Raw genomic sequence first — 19,048 nt, forward strand, 5'->3', positions numbered from 1 at the left:
TTGAAATATTTTTAGACACAATACAATTTATATAAATCACAGCTTTTCCCTGCTGTACCCCCAGCTTCCATATTTTTTGTTGTTGCTTGGATGTCATTTTACATTAACTGAAAAAATATTAAAAAGTGCTATAAATTTCTCCATTTGAGTAGCCGTTTAAATTTAAAAAGACTTGTTATTTTACTTAATCTGCATTTGTTGCTTTTCTACATCAGTCTTTATAGGCTAGGGCAGGAACATAAAGGTCACAATTTTGACCCTTTATTACAGACAAGGAAGAAGACCTGCAAAGTCCACAGCCCCAGTTCCCTGATGAGTGATGCCAAAGTAGCTGATATTCCTTTACCGTGAATAAAATATTTGAAAACTAAAAACCAAAACAATTGCTTTATTTTTGGCAGGTTTTCAGAATTTACACCAGACTTTTAATTCCTTTTCAGGCAAATAGTGAGATTCTGCTTGTTGTTCTGTACTAGCTAATCCATTACACTAATTTATGTGGGCGTGCTCCTGGGGGAAATGTGCAGATTGCTAACAAGTGACCGGGGAACCTAGTGTTCGAATACTAGAAGGAAGAGGAAAGTATCATGAAGTCTATTTGCATATATGACCTATGTAATTTTCACATTAGAGTTATTTGTAAATGTAAAGGGAGGTTTTTATTTATACTTACTTAGCTGTATATACCACATAAACCAAAAAACCAAACTGCTTGCTGTTGATTCGAACCCATAGCGACCCTATATGCCACATAGGCGTGTAATATGCTATCTTGCATAGTAGTTTAAGCTCACTTAAATGTTGGCATTTGCTTGTGTTTTTTCCTAACTGTAATTTTGTGTGTGTCTGTTGGGTGGGGATGGGGTTACAGTTTAACATTCATGCCTTTTTACTGATTGGTTTTGGGCAGTGGCATGCACTTGCAAGATGAGTAAAGTTGACCCTGAGGCTCTGAAGCAAAGCAGCATACATACGGTGGGGTTATGTTGCCTGGAAAGAGCACCTTGGTAACCTTATTATGATCTATTGTGCAATCCTGGGTACTACTGAGAGCAAACGAGGATTCTAGTAATCATAATCATGTTGAAATAACAAGCTAAACAGACGACCAGGTAGAAGTAGGACATGGGGTATCCCTAGCCATAAACTGTCAGACCCGGATTTAAATGTAGACTACAACTATAACCATTGCTGTTGAGTCAACTTCAACCCACAGCCACCCTGTAGGACAGAGTAGACCTGCTCCATAGGGTTTTCCAAGGCTGTAAAGCTTTACAGAAGCAGACTGCCACATCTTTATTCCATGAAGTGGCTGGTGAGTTCGAACTGCCAACCATTTGATTGGTAGCCGAGTGCTTTGACCAGTGTGCTACCAGGGCTCCCTAGACTACACCTGTGAAGGGTTTTTTGACTTTCTAGGGCTTACATTTGTTTGTCTGAAGAGTGGAGAGAATACTAATTTCACAGTGTTGTGAAAATTGAATTTATTGACATAATGCATATAAAAATACGTAGCACATTGCCTGAAACATATTAACTGCTTTGTAAATGTTACCTGTAAATTAAAAAAATTATACTGTTTGCATAATGGTGAGAGGGTTGATGTTACCACTCACTATTTTGCCTACCCGTTATTCCATACCTTTATTTAATATAGTACCTTCAATTTGCTGAAATGTCGGGGTAGTAATCAGTAGGGATAATTACAGCTATCATTGCTATAATACCCTTTGCATTTCTGATATGGCCACGGATGGTCTTTCCAGTTCAATTAAAGAGTGATGTAAGGAAAGGAAAATTTAAGGAAGCACTACTGGAAATGGTTTACCAATCATGCTGTTATCCATCATTCGATGCTGTGACACTGAACTTGCACATTTATCATGTGTCATCAGGGAGTGTTGGTATCAGAATCAATGGAGTGTGGTAACAGATTCACCCAGTTCTTTACCTTTCTGTATCCACACATTGTGTATGTGGGGTGGGGCTGGTGGTGTTTAAGAAGTAAGTGTAAATGACAGAAGTTATTGGGTAGGCACTAATTTAGAGGGTACACTCCAGGCAGTTTAGGTTACCACTCCCTCTCCAATATATAACTTGTATATAAGTGTTACTGATAAAATTCTTATTGTTAATTTTTTTTCTCTACTATCCTTAAAATTTAGAGTGCTCAAACCTCCCCACATTCTAGCCATTCATTAATTCTTTGAGGCCAAAAATATGGGGAGCAGGACTGCTGTTACACTAGCTGATGCCTTGCCTTCAGTACAGGAAAGAGGAAATGTGATATTTGAGAGGACCTTTAGAAGTGGTGTAAATGGGCTTCCCCACTTGAATCTTCCTTCAAAATGACCTTACACTGCCATAGGTTGCAGCTCTAGGGGAAGAAGGTACCTTATATCTAACAGAAGTATCAGATAGAAATAATTTAGGGAATAGCAGTTAGGGCTGTTTATAACAAATTGTAGGGAAAAAAGTTGTTCACAGAATCAAATGGCATACCTCACACAGTGTCTGGCCATACAGTATGCCTTGAATAAATATTTTCTGAATGGGAAGCCAAGCAACTGTACAGTTAGTGTTTAGGCACTCTTTTTAAAGCCATTTATTTTGTGCTTGCCATGTGCAAGACGCAATTTTATGTAGTTTGTTTGCATTTATTTGTTTAATCTTCACAACAGTCCTGTGAAGTAGATGCTACGGTGTCTATTTTACACATAAAGAAACCGAAGCCCAGGAGAAAAATGACGGTGCCTTAGGGTCTGATATCTGACTTCACAAGGGGCAGGGGCGGGGGTGGTGGAGAAGCAGCAGCAGCCTGAGGCTGATTCGTATGAAGAGGAGGTCAGACATCTCCACTGTCCAGCCTTTTTAGCAGTTCTGACACCAGCCGTCCCTCCTATACTACTCTCTACTTCTCCTTTGGATTTGATAAGTCATTGCATTGGCTACACAGAACTCACAGACCATACTCACAGTTATGGGGTTTGTTTAGGGAGTAACAGGTTAAAACTGGACATCAGGATCAGAAAGCATGTTGGCAAAGCCTCCCTTCTTCAGTGCAGGACAGCTCTCTCAGGTCTTCTCAGCTGTGCAGGGCTACTCAAGGCTCCGTCAGGATAGGTTCCCCTCAGTCTTTTTAGGACAGGCCTCCCCTCTCTGCCTTTGGCCCTCAGCCCTTGGCTCTGCTCGGGCCTGGCTTCTGACCTGCTTGGGCAAGTGTTAAGAAGCTCTTTACATCTCCCTGTAAGTTCCCAGAGGCACTCCACTCTGCCAGAAGCCTCCTGCCTGAAGGCTTTGAGCTCTCTTGCTCTAGGTTGGCATGTCCACTATACCCGCCTTGCTCCATGGGCGGGGAAACCCACTGCGCCATCTTCTGGTTCTGCTGTTACCATTTCTCTGACACTGCTTCTTGCCGTCTCATGCCATCTCTGGTTTTACAGCTTTCTCTCTCTGTCTCCTGGGTCCAAAGGATGCACTCTACTCCTGGTTCTTTCTTGATGGCAGCGAGGTCCCCCTTTTCCTGCCTCTGTGATGGCTCATTTTAAGCCTAGCAGGATGGCAAAACTGACCAATCCCCTCATTAAGGTTCCATGCACAATGATTGTGTGGGAGTTACAATACCATGTATGGCTGAAAGGGGCATATTAAGTAATTCACTGCATTGCACCCAGAGAGGTTAAGTTGCTTGCTCAAAATTTATACAACCTGTGAATGGCAGAGCTGAGATTTCAACCTGAGTAACATAGCTCTAGAGTGTTTGGCATGAACCAATGCTTCTCATACTTTCTGTGTTGAAAAGTCTGTTTTTAAAAAGTTCTGATCTAATATGCTTGAAAAATGACAAGTGGATTACTAGAGAAATAAGATAAAAAATGCATATAAAATGTAAGCTTCATTTTCCATTTCTATGTTTATCTGATTGTAGGTCAGTAACCAGTTTGTGGACCAGTAGCAGTCTGTGGATGACACTTTGAGTTGCTGCTCTAAAACATTGTTAATACCTGATTAACTATTTATTGTTGCATACTTTAAAGGGTAGGTGATGTCTTCATATTTAGGGAGGAAAATAAAAAGCCTCGAAGTTGTGAGGAGTATTTATTGACGTAATGGAGGGTAAGGCTTATCGTTATTTCCAGAAGAGATAGTTTGTATGTGTGTTTGGATTAAGAATTGGCGAGAAATCTTGAATTCAAAATCATAGGAAAACGCACCACGGTTTTGGAATATAAGTAATGCAGATTTTGAACATGGGCGGTAGGAGAAATCTAAAATTTAGTCATATACTAGAGAAAACCCCCACAAAAATGGTACTGCATCTGGGAACTGTCTGGTTTTATAATATTAGAAATGTTCTACGTGGTTCATATTATGCCTGATACATGTTGTAGTTTACAGAGTGTGGTATAGAGCTACCTGAAATTCTTTGCATCTAATTGTTAGACTTGTCCAACCCTTGGGTGCTGTCCAGTCCATTTCGACTCATAGAGACCCTGTAGGAGAGAGTAGAACTGCCCCACAAGGTTTCCAAGGCTGTGATGTTTATGGAAGCTGGCTGATGCCACATCCTTCTCTTGTGTTGCATCCTTGCTCAGCTTTTTTTTTTCTTTCCTTTCAACTTCTATTGCTTAAAAAAAAAAAAAAAACTACTAAATTATAATAGCGTACATTTTTATTTGGATCTTATAAACTCAGCATATCCAAAACCAGGTTTAATTAAACCTAGCACTTAAACTGGTTGTCTTTTCTATTTCCTTACTTGGCATCAGTTTACCTGCCATTTAATGGCTTTCGTTGCCCACAAGATGAAAGGTTAACGCTTTTAGCCGGACCTTGGAGGCCTTTTGCAATCTCCCTCTAAACTACCATTCTAATTCTTTGGTTTTCTGAACCCTCCCTTTCAGCCACACCATCTTCTAAACACTGCACTACATCCCATAACTTTGCTTTCACCATTCTAGCCACCTGAAATGTGTTTATCTAAGGCAGATTATCTTTTAGGTTAAAAATATATTTGTTTACTTTGAGAGTAGTTAAAATCTGTTAAATTAACCTTTTCTTAATCCATGTAACATTTTTAAACCTAGAAATATTGGTAGAACGTGGATATTTAAGATATAATTTCCAATGAAATTTTGCTTATGGGGAGACCATCAGGTTGAGGGCGTAGAGAGGGAGGGATGTGGTGGAGTCTTTGTAGTAAAGCGTTTTGTTTTTAAACTGAATCCAAATTTACAACTGTTTTTTACTGTCTGCTCTTTAGGAAGGAACCATAAAAATGACAAGTTTGTGATCTTTCACAGTAGAACTTGTTCTTTGAAGTCCGTATTTTAGTTCCCATACAGATCAATAGTGATAATCATACTTGTTTGTTCAATTGCTTGCACAATTAAAACATATTTGATTAAAACAATTTTAAGACGTATCTCATTAAAATACCTGTTATGGTATTTTTAGAGAGAATTTTGTGAAATTGGTGTTTAAGCGTCACATAGCCCTGCTGTACCTATTTCATGGTTATTCCTGAATCCCAGATACCTCAGTGGTTGAATTGCTTTACAAAGAACTTTAAGAGGAGGTTCATATTTTAAAATATTTTATTTCCGCATTCAGTTCATATTAAAAACACTTGGAAATTTAAAACTAATAATACATTGGAGATTTGTTATAGTTAAATTGAAGTTTATGTTTAACTGAGTGACCTGAAAGTATTTTTACATGGTTCTTTTCAAAATACAGTTGTGTGTTTCTTTGTTCTGATATGGCATTTGCCCATAGTTACAGTTTTTTGACTGAAGAATACAGAATGGCCATCATTCTGCACTATTAGTTCTCATTGTAATAATGCCATAGAGTCCCCATAAAATTGTACCATCACTATAGAATCAGCCTGAAAGCTTTTAAAGACATTCCATATGGATATTTGTTTTAAGTTGCATATAGGCAAGGAAAAAAGTCCTGGTTGTTTGAATCCAAGTTTCAAGAGGCTTTATAGCAAAAGAAATAATAAGTCAAAATAAATTAAGAAATTAACATGATTTATAGTTAAGCATGTCTCATGGAACAGTCTCTTAAACAAAAATTTTTTTCCTTCCCAGTAATTTAGAAAATAATTGCAAATCAAGAAGCTTATGGAATGAATTATTAATATTGAGCTTTTTGGTTTAAATCGCTGCTGATTAAGAATACATTGTTGAGGTAAATAAATGGTCATAGCAAAATGTAGCCCTGAGAAAGTTTGTGCTGAGAAAAGATGTCCATTTATATATATATATATATATATGGATTTTTTTTATTAACTTTTATTAAGCTTCAAGTGAAAGTTTACAAATCCAATCAGTCTGTCACATATAAGTTTACATACATCTTACTCCGTACTCCCACTTGCTCTTCCCCTATTGAGTCAGCCCTTTCAGTCTCTCCTTTCGTGACAATTTTGCCAGCTTCCCTCTCTCTCTATCCTCCCATCCCCCCTCCAGACAAGAGTTGCCAATACACTCTCAAGTGTCCACCTGATATAATTAGCTCACTCTTCATCAGCATCTCTCTCCTACCCGCTGACCAATCCCTTTCATGTCTGATGAGTTGTCTTCGGGGATGGTTCCTGTCCTGTGCCGACAGAAGGTCTGGGGAGCATGGCCGCCAGGATTCCTCTAGTCTCAGTCAGACCATTAAGTTTGGTCTTTTTATGAGAATTTGGGGTCTGCATCCCACTGATCTCCTGTTCCCTCAGGAGTTCTCTGTTGTGCTCCCTGTCAGGGCAGTCATCGATTGTGGCCGGGCACCAACTAGTTCTTCTGTTCTCAGGATGATGTAGGTCTCTGGTTCATGTGGCCCTTTCTGTCTCTTGGGCTCTTGGTTGTCGTGTGACCTTGGTGTTCTTCATTTTCCTTTGCTCCAGGTGGGTTGAGACCAATTGATGCATCTTAGATGGCCGCTTGTTAGCGTTTAAGACCCCAGACGCCACATTTCAAAATGGGATGCAGAATGTTTTCATAATAGAATTATTTTGCCAATTGACTTAGAAGTCCCCTCAAACCATGTTCCCCAGAACCCCGCCCCTGCTCCACTGACCTTTGAAGCATTCATTTTATCCCGGAAACTTCTTTGCTTTTGGTCCAGTCCAATTGAGCTGACCTTCCATGAATTGAGTGTTGTCTTTCCCTTCACCCAAAGCAGTTCTTATCTACTGATTAATCAATAAAAAACCCTCTCCCTCCCTCCCCCCCTCGTAACCGCAAAAGTATGTGTTCTCAGTTTTTACTATTTCTCAAGATCTTATAATAGTGGTCTTATACAATATTTGTCCTTTTGCCTCTGACTAATTTCGCTCAGCATAATGCCTTCCAGGTTCCTCCATGTTATGAAATGTTTCACAGATTCGTCACTGTTCTTTATCGATGCGTAGTATTCCATTGTGTGAATATACCACAATTTATTTACCCATTCATCCGTTGACGGACACCTTGGTTGCTTCCAGCTTTCTGCTATTGTAAACAGAGCTGCAATAAACATGGGTGTGCATATATCTGTTTGTGTGAAGGCTCTTGTATCTCTAGGGTATATTCCGAGGAGTGGGATTTCTGGGTTGTATGGTAGTTATATATGGATTTTAAGATTAATGCTTTCACAAGTAATTTACACCATCAAGTGACTTCTAAATATTTTTGTTAAATTTGATCTATGCCGCGTGAACAAGTATATTGGGAGGGAATTTATGTATTTGTTTTCTGCCTTGGAAACAATTGGCTATTAAAACCACTTTTACTTTATTAAAAGGATGTCTTAGTCATCTAGTGCTGCTATAACAGAAATACCACAAGTGGATGGCTTTAACAAAGAGAAGTTTATTCTCTCACAGTCCGGTAGGCTAGAAGTCAGGATTCAGGGCTCAGGCTCCAGGGGAAGGCTTTCTTTCTTTGTCAGCTCTCGTGGAAGGTCCCTGTCATCAGCCTTCCCTTGGTCTGGGAGCATCTCAGCACAGGAACCTCAGGTCTGATGGACGTGCTCTGCTCCCGGTGCTGCTTTCTTGGTGGTATGAGGTCCCCATGTCTCCCTAATCTTCTCTCTTTTATATCTCAAAACAGATTAGCTTAAGATATTATCTAATCTTGTAGATCTAATCAATATAACTGTCACTAATCCATCTCATTACTTCATAGTGATAGGATTTACAACACAGAGGAATCACATCAGATGATAAAATGATAGACATTCACACAGTACTGGGAATCATGACCTAGTCAAGTTGACAGATATTTTCAGGGGACACAGTTCAGTCCAGAACAGAGGATAAGAGAAATTCATGTAAGCTTAAAAATTTGAACATGAGACTAATAAAATGTAGATAGTAATTTAAAAGGCTAAAGGAAGCATCAATGAAATATTTACATTTTAAAAAGTTTCAAATGCTGAAAAGATTGTTTATGGCCAGCCTTTTTTTTTTTCAGGGTATTTCAAATCTAGTGTATTTAGTTGTATAATATTAGAGGTGAATATTGAAATATTTTAAGTTAGCATGCTTGTTGACCCATACATCCACACAGATAAGTAGCTATTAAAAAAAGTAGCTATTAGTGACAGAAAAAGCCCAAAACTATGTGTTGTTTTTAGTATTAATACTAAAATGTCAATTACTTAAAATTTTTATTTTAAACCAAAAGAACTGTTTTTTTTTAATTCTAGGAGCTCAACAGATTCTCTTTCCTAAGTGATTACCTGATTTTCATGTGTCCAGAGATTTTTTGATACCATCTAAGTCTTCTATCATTCTATTAGTGAAAAGAATTGAATGACTAAAAAAAAAAAAAAGTACAGAGTGAGTTAGAGGGTGACATGTTTGTACTCCATGAAACTTCTGATTACTTAAATTGTTATTACTCAATTGTCTATTATGTGCTGCTCAGGTAAAAAGTTTAAATAAATTTTGTAGAGGTATGGTTTATAATGAGGATTTTGGATTTACGAGTGAATTTTATTTATCCTTTGTTTCTTAATGTAGATAAACAAGAAAATTTAGAGTACTTCCTAACTTTAGGGAGGATTAACTTCTACTGGCACATCCAACCTCACAAACCCACATACCATAGTAATTATTGTTAAGTACTTGTCTGCTAACTGTATTATCTGGATCATCTGTGTCTCCTTTATGGATTATTTCATCTCTTGATTATCACTCCTTTTTTTTCTTTGCATATCTAGTTCATGTTTGATTGTGTGCTAAATGTTGTAAATAATATTTATAGAGGCTCAGGATTGTGTTATCTTCCTGCAAAGAGTACTGAGTTTGGTTCTTGAGGCAGTTAATTTATAGGTGGGTTGTCTTGATCCTGTCAAGGCTTGGTTTTAGGATTTTTAGGTAGGTGTATTTCAGTTCTCCCCGTACTCCTGGGCTTAAACCTTGTTCCTAAAGGCATAATCCTTATTCCTAGGGCATGACCTTTCTAGGATTTTATGTGAAAGGTGAGAGTTTTTCACTCACCGAGTCTGGCTGGATCTGAACTCAAGTCTCCCTAATGCTATGCAGCCTGCGAAGTCTTGGCTTAGCTGTTCATTTGCACTTGGACATGCCAGTTTAGTAGTAGTCAGCCAAGGAGCTTTGGGGGAGTTTTACATAGAACTCTGGAGCTCACCTTGCAGCTCACTTTTCTGTGGTACCCTCTTTCCAAAAGCCTACCTGCCTTTTGAGTCCCAAATTCTGTTCTCTGTTTTCACTATCCATTCAGACTGCCACTCTGTTCTGGAAACCATCATTAATTTTAAGCTAGTTGGGTAAGAAATGGCATTCATAAATTATTTGTTTAAAGACAAATTGACTGATAGAAAAAAGCTGGCTAAAATGATTGGTGATTTTAAAGCATAGACTGAGTCAAACCCGTTGCAGTCAAGTTGATTCTGGCTCAGTGACCCTGTGGGACAGAATAGACCTGTCTCATAGGGTTGCCAAGGAGCGGCTGATGGATTTGAACTTCTGACCTTTTGGTTAGTGAGCTCTTAACCATTGCACCATCAGGGCTCTTGGCATAGACTACTGTGTGTAAATTTTAGAGCATTAACTATGTAGACATTTAAATTTATTCAATTAATTGAGCAAATAATAAAATCTTGTTTTGTTAAGTATTGCGATAGACATTGGCAATACAATTGTGAGCAAAATTAAGACATCGTAACCCCACCCCCCCCCACCGTGTGACTTTATAGACTAGTATAAAGAAGTTCTTGGGCATTATGTCACATGTTGATAAGAAAAATATTATTTAAAATGAATGCTATTATCCATTTTAACCTATCTCTTCCGAGGTCTTTTAGATCATATGTCTTTGATTTACTTATTATGTAAACATCTCTGAGTATTTTGTTGGTTCATTTGAAATCTGGTACCTAACTACTTGTTGCAGTGCTATCACTTTTGTTTCAGCTTTTGGTGGTTTTCCTTGGCTATATGTTTCCTTGAAACTAGTTTAATAATAGTGTGAAAAGCTACATGGAAGAATATGATGACCAGCTGCCTTAAATTATTATCCCCACACTTCTTATATTCTGACATTTTTAGATGTAAATATTCCTTATGCTTAGCCTAAAAGAAGATTTAGGTTCAAGCTAGTATCTAACCTCTTCGCTTAGGGCCAGTTGAAAATAATAGAAGTTACTGAGCTTTCAAGTTCCTGTAGGGTAAATAAATAGTATGACTTGAAGGCATTGGCTTGATTGTTTTTAAAGCTTTTTTCTCCATCATGATACGTAGTTATTATACTCTCCAGACTTTTGGTTGTACTGTTTTTTTGTTCCTCTCTAATACCATAAGCAGTACTTTAATGTAATAATAAAGATAGCTGATTTTCCCAACTTTGTTCTATGGCCTATGACTGTCTTCCTGATATAAAAAATGAGCAAGTGGGACGATAACTATCATTTCTATGTGTGTGTATGTATACACATATATGTTCATATATACATATGTATATAAAAGAATATTGTATTTATAAATTTGAGAAACCCATTGCTCTTAGAGACATACTAGAATAGTGAATCTGGTGCCTTTCCTAGAGGTTAGTCCATGGTCTATTTTGTGTAATGACTGTGCTCTAATTCCTTCCCCTTAAAAAGTTAATATTGGCATATTGGTTTAGCTTTATTTATTGTTGTCATAGTTAAGTAATTTTTTTTTTTTTTTTTAACTAGGAAACCACCCCTACCCCAAATCCCCTGCCTACAGAAGAAGAGAAGACAGAATCTAATCAGGAGGTTGCTAACCCAGAACACTATATTAAACATCCACTACAGAACAGGTAAGCCTTTATGCCCTCCCTTTTTAACCTGTTAAGGTCACCCCTTTGATTATTAATATAATAATATTATATTGGCATCGGGTCAGTTCCAACTCATAGGAACCATATAGAATAGAGTAGAACTGCCCCATAGGGCTTCCAAGGAGCAGTTGGTGGATTCGAATTGCCGACCTTTTGGTTAGCAGTCATAGCTCTTAACCACTGTGCCACCAGGGCTCTGTTATTAATACAGGGGCAAAAAGTCTTCAAGAATTTTTGGTATCTATACTTTAAAGGATAAATCAGTCACTGGCTTGCTTGATTTTCAGCTGACTTAATTATTCTTTGTTTTGCATGCATAATTTGTACCTCTGTGAGCACATACTTTACCAGTTGCTATTCCAGGTGCTAGGAACACAGTAGGTACCAAAGATACAGACCCTGCCCTAAAAAGAGCTTAATTCAGATGCGAGAGACAGCTTAATAAAAAGTGTATGATGTACTTAGAAAAGAAGTATTTAAACCAGTTAAGGTCATAGAAGAGGTGGTACAGAGGTAGATGCCAGGGCAAGTTTCCTGGAAGAGATAAGGGCTAGGCTGGACTTGTAGGACAGGTGTGGATTGACTAGGTGGATGATAAAGTGTAGGAGAGCATTTCATGTTTTCAGAGGGGAGAGTAAAGTATGGAGTGTTATGAGACTCTGTGGTTCAATATGTAAGGACCATGTTGTTGTCGCGTGCCATCGTCGAGTTGATTCTGACTCAAAGAAACCCTATGTGACAAAGTAGAACTGCCCTATAGGGTTCCCCAGGTTGTAACCTTAACTTGAAAGAAGTACAACCAGAATGCTCCTTCAAAGCAAGGATGGCGAGACTACATCTCACATACTTTGGACGTGTCAGGAGGGATCAATCCCTGCAGAAGGACATCATGCTTGATAAAGTAGAGGGTCAGCAAAAAAGGAAGACCCTCAACGAGCTGAATTGACACAGTGGCTGCAACTGTGGGCTCAAGCATAGCAACAACTGTGAGAATGGCACAGGACTGGGCAGTGTTTAGTTCTGTCGTGCATGGGGTCGCTATGAGTCGGAACCGACTCAACAGCACCTGACAACAGCACCAACCTTTATGGGAGCAGATTTGCAAGTCTGTTCTCCTACAGAGCTGCTGGGTGGGTTCAAACCTCCTACCTGTCTGTTCACACCCAAGCACTTAACCATTGTGCCACCAGGGCTCCTCATACGGACCATACAAAGAGCCAGATTTGTTGTTTCGAGTTGATTCCAGTTCATAGCGACCCTACAGATTACAGGAAATTAGAGGGAGAATGGTGAGAAGGAAGATTGTGGTATAGAAATGAGGGTGGAAATTATGCCTGGTTGGAGAGTTTGAGCCATAATTCATGATGGAATGTAGAGCCTTTGGAGTTCTATATTAATGAAGAAATTTTAGATTTTAGTTTAGAATGATCATTCTGAAAGTAGTGTGGAGAATGGATTGGGATCAGAGGAAATAGTTTGGAGGCTCTTTGAGTGTTCTAGGCAAAAGATGATGGTGATCTGAACTAAAGTGGAGATGGTAGTAGTGGAAAAAAGAAAGTTTAGAGATATTTAGGAAGGAGAAATCACTCTCTTCTTAATTTGGTGATTGAATGTGAAGGGCAAGGTATCAGAGGTGACATCTAAGTGTTCTGACTTAGGCAGCAAGATAATGGTCATAGAAAGAGGTTGGATACTAGTATTAGACAGGAAGATTGAGGATTCCGTTTGCACTTGGATGACCCATGTCTAGCAAGCAGTTGGATGTGAGTCTTGAGCTCAGAAAGGAGAACTGGGAAAGAGATTGGTTTGAAAGTCATCAGTATACTGGTGGTAATCAAAGCTGCGGTAGTAAATGGGAGTTCTCTTAAGTGAAGTTGACTCTGGACAGAGGTCTGGGACACCAGCATTTGGGAGGTTCATGTTGAAGAAGAATGTCTATGAGTGATATAAACATAAACTAGGACAGAGTGTTGTTCATGGAAGCCAAGAAAATGGTTTCTTTTAAGAGCGACGGGGTAGTCAACAAGGTCAGTGAATCTTGTAAGAGATTCCTGAGAAGTGTCCTCATCAGGGAGTACCATAAGAACTATAAGAAAGATTTAATGAATAGGGTACAGTATATAAAGTAAAAGTTCTCTACTTCCCTGAAATACCCTTTCCTATTTTATTTTTCTTTACTCCTCAATATAGTTGATGTTACGTTTAGTTTGATTCTTCCAGAAATTTTCAGTTTGTGTGTATGTACATTTTTATACAAATGACTGAACTGTTGACTTTTGTTTCTGTGTGTAGATTTTCCCTCATTATTTTAAACTACTACATAGTATTATACGAATGTACTCATGAATTTTAGCAGCTTACGTTAATGAATATATAGATTTTTTCATATTTACAAATAATGCTGCAGTGTGTATCCTTATTATTTGTGCACTATGTGAATATGTTTACAGGGTAAAATTCAGACTTCTGGGTCAGAGGCTACCCTTTAACAGTCTTTGTAGATGTCCTTACTTAACCACACCCTTGCTAACCATTATTGTCAGTCTTTTAAATTATTGCCCATCTGATCACAGTCTGGTTGGCAAAAATGTCTTTCTGTTTTTAGTTTGCATTTCTTTACTGAAGTTTTAAAACATATTATGTTGATTATTTCTGTGTTTCCTTCTCTGGAGAGTCTGTTCAGTTCTTTTGTCCGTTTTTTTTCTTTTGGGTTATCTTTTCAAGTTTATTTCCAGTCATCATATATTAGGGATGCTGGGTGTTACAAATGGGTTAACTTAGCTGCCAACCAGAAGGTTGGAGGTTCATGTCCACCCAGAGGGGCCTCAGAAGAAGATGTGATGATCTGCTTCTAAAAAACCAACCACTAAAAACCCTATGGAGCACAATTCTTTTCTTTTGGGGTCACCATGAGTCAGAATCAACTGGATGGCAACTGGTTTCTTGTTTGTTTGTTTTTCGTAACCCACCCAAGGAGAGATTAAGTTACAAATAGGTTGTCCAAATCATTTAGCTTTTAATATTGTTTATAGAATTACATACTTTATAGAGATCTTTAATTTTCCAGTAGTGAAATACTGCTTCTCTTCCATGGCTACTGGGTTTCACGTTAGTTTTAGGAAAGCTCTACCCACACAAATTTTTTTTTTAATGGACAGGATCTCAGAACACCCCTACCCTATCCCCATTTTTATTTATTTATTTATTTATTTATTTATTTACAGTGTGTTTTATGTGAAGGCTTACAGAGCAAATTAGTTTTTTATTGTTTGATGTTTTGTGACATTGGTTGCCAATCCTGTGATGTGTCAATACTCCCCCCCCGCTTTTTTTATTATTGTACTTTAGATGCAGGTTTACAGAACAAACTAGCTTCTGATTAAATAGTATACATACTGTTTTGTGACATTGGTTACCAACCCCACAACATGTCAACACTCTCCCTTCTCTTGGGTTCCTTATTATTGGCTTTCCTGTCCCCTCCTGCCTTGTATTCCCTGCCCCTAGGCTGGTGTGCCTCTTTAGTCTTGTTTTGTTTTATGGACCTGTCTAGTCTTTGGCTAAAGGGTGAACCTCAGGAATGACTTTATTCCTGTGCTAAAAGGGTGTCTGGGTGTCATACTCTAGGGGGGTTCTCCAGTCTCTGTCAGGCCAGTAAGTCTGGTCTTTTTTTTTGGTGAGTTAGAATTTTGTTCTGCTTTTCCTCCAGCTCTGTCTTGGACCCTCTATTATGATCCCTGTGAGAGCAGTCAGTGATAGTAGCCAGGCATCATCTAGTTGTGCTGGACTCAGTCTGGTGGAGGCTGTGACTGGTCCATTAGTCCTTTGGACTAATCGTTCCCTTGTGTCTTTGGTTTTCTTCATTCTTCCTTACCCCAGTGGGCTGAGACCATTGGAGTATCTGGCCACTCACAAGCTTTTAAGACCCCAGATGCTACTCACTAAAGTAGAGTGTAGAACATTTTTTTTTTTAATAAACTATGTCATGTCAGTTGAGCTAGATGTTCCCCGAATGAGACCATGGTTCCCACAGCCCTCAGCCCAGTAATTTGGTCCCTCACGGAGTTTGGATGTGTCTATGGAGCTTCCCTGACCTTGCTTTGTACAAGTTATGCTGGCTTCCCCAGTATTAACACTCTCCGTTTCTTGACCTTGGGTTCCCCATTTCCATTCGTCCAGCTTTCCTGTCCCCTCCTACCTTCTCGTCCTTACCCCTGGGCTGGTGTGCCCATTTAGTTTCATATACATGGTTGGGCTACATGTATCATAGTTTATTTTATAGGCCTTTCTAATCTCTGGCTGAAGGGTGAACCTCAGGAGTGACTTCAGCACTGAGTTAAAAGGATGTCCTGGGGTGCCGTGTTCTCAGGTGTTTCTCCAGTCTCTGTCAGACCAGTAATTGCATAGTATTCTCCTGTATGGATGTACTTACATTTTATTTAAATCAACAGTTCTCATACTTTTGGTGTAACAATTCCTTTGCACTCTTAAAAATTAAGGACTTCGGGGCTTTCTGGATTTTACCTATTGCTGTTTACTATATTAGAAAATAAGCCAGAGAATTAAAAAAAATTACTTAAATATTCATTTAAAAATGTACTACAAAAAAATTACTACATCTTAATATAAATAATATTTTTCATGAAAAAATTTTTCTTAGAAGAAAATGTATATATATATATTTGTAGTGAGAAGAAGGTACTGTTTGCAGTTTGACAAACCTTTTTAAGTCCTAGGCGTAATAGAAGTCAACTGGGATTTGGATTTCAGAGCTACTTCTGCATTCAGTCTGGTGATAATATTGTTTTGGTGAAATATGAAGAAAAAGTCTGGCCTCATACAAAGGAAGCAGAATTTTTAATAGCCTTTTAAAATAGTTATAGGTGTTTTCCAATTTCATGAAGGTTAGTTGCCTTCTGGAATCTGAAACTATATCTAAAACTTTTTTCTCCTTCCTTACATTAAAATTTGTTGGCCTATCTTATATTTGCAATGGGTCTTTTACCCATGCATTGGTCATTTGGAAAATACTGGTTCATTGAGTTGTGTAGGTCTTTCAAATGTTGAAACAGGTCGTATACAATATCAAGAAATAACAGTCAATAATATTACCACTAAACTCATCAGAGATATCTTTAACTATTAGGAAGCTGTCAAGCTCACTGTGGCAAATGCAAGCTTTCCAAAATTCTTGTTTTCTTCTGATAGGCAATAGGCTTACTTTTTTCATTTTTCAGAAAACAGCTTTGGATTGTCAATCTTCTTTGAAGTAAAAACGATCATGAAAAAAGCTACTGGTTCCCCTTCGCAATTCAAACACTTGTATAAGTGTTGTATATTGATATGCAGTAGAAGTGTTTTTCACGCACGATATGAAAAAGACTTGTGGACATGATTGAAGTTTAATGGCACTAATAATTTTACTGCTTCACCAAGGGCATTCTTAAGTGAAACTGATGTGTTACCCTGAAAGTTGATGGTATAAAGGATACAGTGACTGCTAGTTCAGTTCAGAGCCCCTTTCCTGTTTCTTGTTAAGGTACCAACCGATTTACCCACCATTACTTTTTTACCATTAGTGTGAATGTCAACAGAGTAAAAAATAAAATAACTTCTTTGCATTAGTATGAAAATAGCTTTTATCTCTTAGAGCTCCTGAAAGGATATTGGGGTATACAGATCACACTTAGATAATGCAGATTTAAATAATTCTTTGTTGACAGGCGTTTAGACTATTGCCATATTTTCCAAAATTCACATCTTTGTACAGACATTTTTGCTCAGTCACCCAGTTATTTTGCAAAGGACAAATATCGTTTAATGGGTGGTTGCAGTTTTTTATAAAATGACTGAATTATTTTTGAAAATTCAGAGTATACTACTTGACCATTTTTTAAATAGTTTTCCCTCCTTTGCTTTTTTTTTTTTTTCAATATATATAATGGTTGGCAAATGCAGACAAATTATGAAGCAAATATTGGAATGCATCTCCTTTTCTGTAAGTGGGGTGACATTAATCATAGAGTTATGAAATATATGTCCATTTGGAAACATCTTCAGACAGCATCTTTATCAATAAGAAAATGGAATTTCCTGTTGACTTACCTTTGGTATAGTAATTCAGAGAATACTGAATTTAATTCTACTAAAGATATCTTGGGATAATAACATTTAAGTGTAACTGATGATATTACATGAGTTTTTCTTCAAAGTATGAGAATAAAAAATTTGACAGATGTGTATACTATATCTAGAAATTGTCATACATTATTTCAGAGCTTAACTGTGGCAGCATTACTCAGAAAATCCCTTTATTGAATTTTATTATTTCCCCACTTGCAGGTTTGAGTAAACAGATTCACGTTTAATAGTTGCTCCCCATTTAGCATTCCCATCTCTCCCTCTTAACTCGAATACCTTTTTATTCCTCTGGAAACTTAGCGTTTGTGTTCCTCACTTTCTTAATCTGATTAAGTACCTCTGCCTTGCTTTCTTAAAGTAAGTAACCTATCTTTGATTATCTCTGTTTTAGCATTTAGTGCACTGTAGTCGTCTCTCTACTATATTTCTGTCAATTCCACTGAGGTATGAGCTTCTATGGGTCTACAGAAAATCTGTTATGTAGTAGACACAAAACACATACTTTTTAAATGAAAGAAATAGAGAAACTACTCAATTGCCACTGTAAAACAACCACTATTTTTTGACACCAACTTTTTTTTTTTAGATGGGCGCTCTGGTTTTTTAAAAATGATAAAAGCAAAACTTGGCAAGCAAACCTTCGGCTCATCTCTAAGTTTGATACTGTTGAAGATTTTTGGGCGTAAGTAACTATTTACTTTAGGATATTTGTTTTATTAGCTGTGTTATTTTCACTTTGGATGGTATAATTTCTATGCGTTGATACTTGTGAGCCTGTATCTGTTATTAATTAAAGCTACCTTATAAGTTGTATTCATAAAATGAAGGGAGATTGTGGATAGTTAACAAGTATTTTTTATAGAATTGCTTTTTTGTTCATCTCCTCACAACCGTTCAAATTGGTAATTATTCTTCATCAGTTATAGAAAGCTTCGATTTTGCCACCCTTTAGCTCTGAGTATCCTCTGTTCGTTGTCCATAAGATATCCTTCCACCAATGATATGTCAGTTTGTAGTACTGTGGAGGCTTGTGTGTTGCTGAAAGCTATGCCACTGATATTTCAAATGCCAGCAGGGTCACTCATGGTGGACAGATTTCAGCAGAGCTTCCAGACTTAAGACAGACTGGGAAGAAGGACTTGGCGATCTATTTCTAAAAAAGTTGGCCCGTGAAAACGTTATGAACAGCAGCAGAACATTATAAAGTACGACCTTGAGTATATCTCACCAGAATTTAGAGACTGTCTTAAGAATAGATTTGATGCATTTGAACACTAATAACCAAAGACTGAAGGCCATCATACGTGAAGAAAGCAAAAGGTCATTAAAAAGACAGGAAAGAAAAGAAAGACCAAAATGGACGTCAGAAGAGACTCTGAAACTTGCTCTTGAACATAGAGTAGCTAAAGATAATGGCAAAAATGATGAAGTAAAAGAGTTGAACAGAAGATTTCAAAGGGCGGCTCGAGAAGACAAAGTATTATGATGACATATGCAAAGACCTAAAGTTAGAAAACCAAAAGGGAAGAACACACTTAGTGTTTCTCAAGGCAAAAGAACTGAAGAAAAAATTCAGGTCTCGAGTTGCAGTATTGAAG

General features: G+C 37.8%; 1 protein-coding gene across 1 annotated transcript in view; it reads left to right on the top strand.

Annotated features, from left to right (window-relative positions):
* The window catches only part of EIF4E (eukaryotic translation initiation factor 4E), a 45,115-nt gene that overhangs the window by 15,166 nt on the left and 10,901 nt on the right, over positions 1 to 19,048 (top strand). The window contains exons 2-3 of the mRNA XM_010590459.3: positions 11,182 to 11,288; positions 18,037 to 18,132. Of these exons, the coding sequence (XP_010588761.1) occupies positions 11,182 to 11,288; positions 18,037 to 18,132 (203 nt within the window). The remainder of the gene's footprint in view (positions 1 to 11,181; positions 11,289 to 18,036; positions 18,133 to 19,048) is intronic.

Source organism: Loxodonta africana, chromosome 5 (genome assembly GCF_030014295.1).
Source record: "Loxodonta africana isolate mLoxAfr1 chromosome 5, mLoxAfr1.hap2, whole genome shotgun sequence".
In the NCBI taxonomy this organism is placed as follows: domain Eukaryota; kingdom Metazoa; phylum Chordata; class Mammalia; order Proboscidea; family Elephantidae; genus Loxodonta; species Loxodonta africana.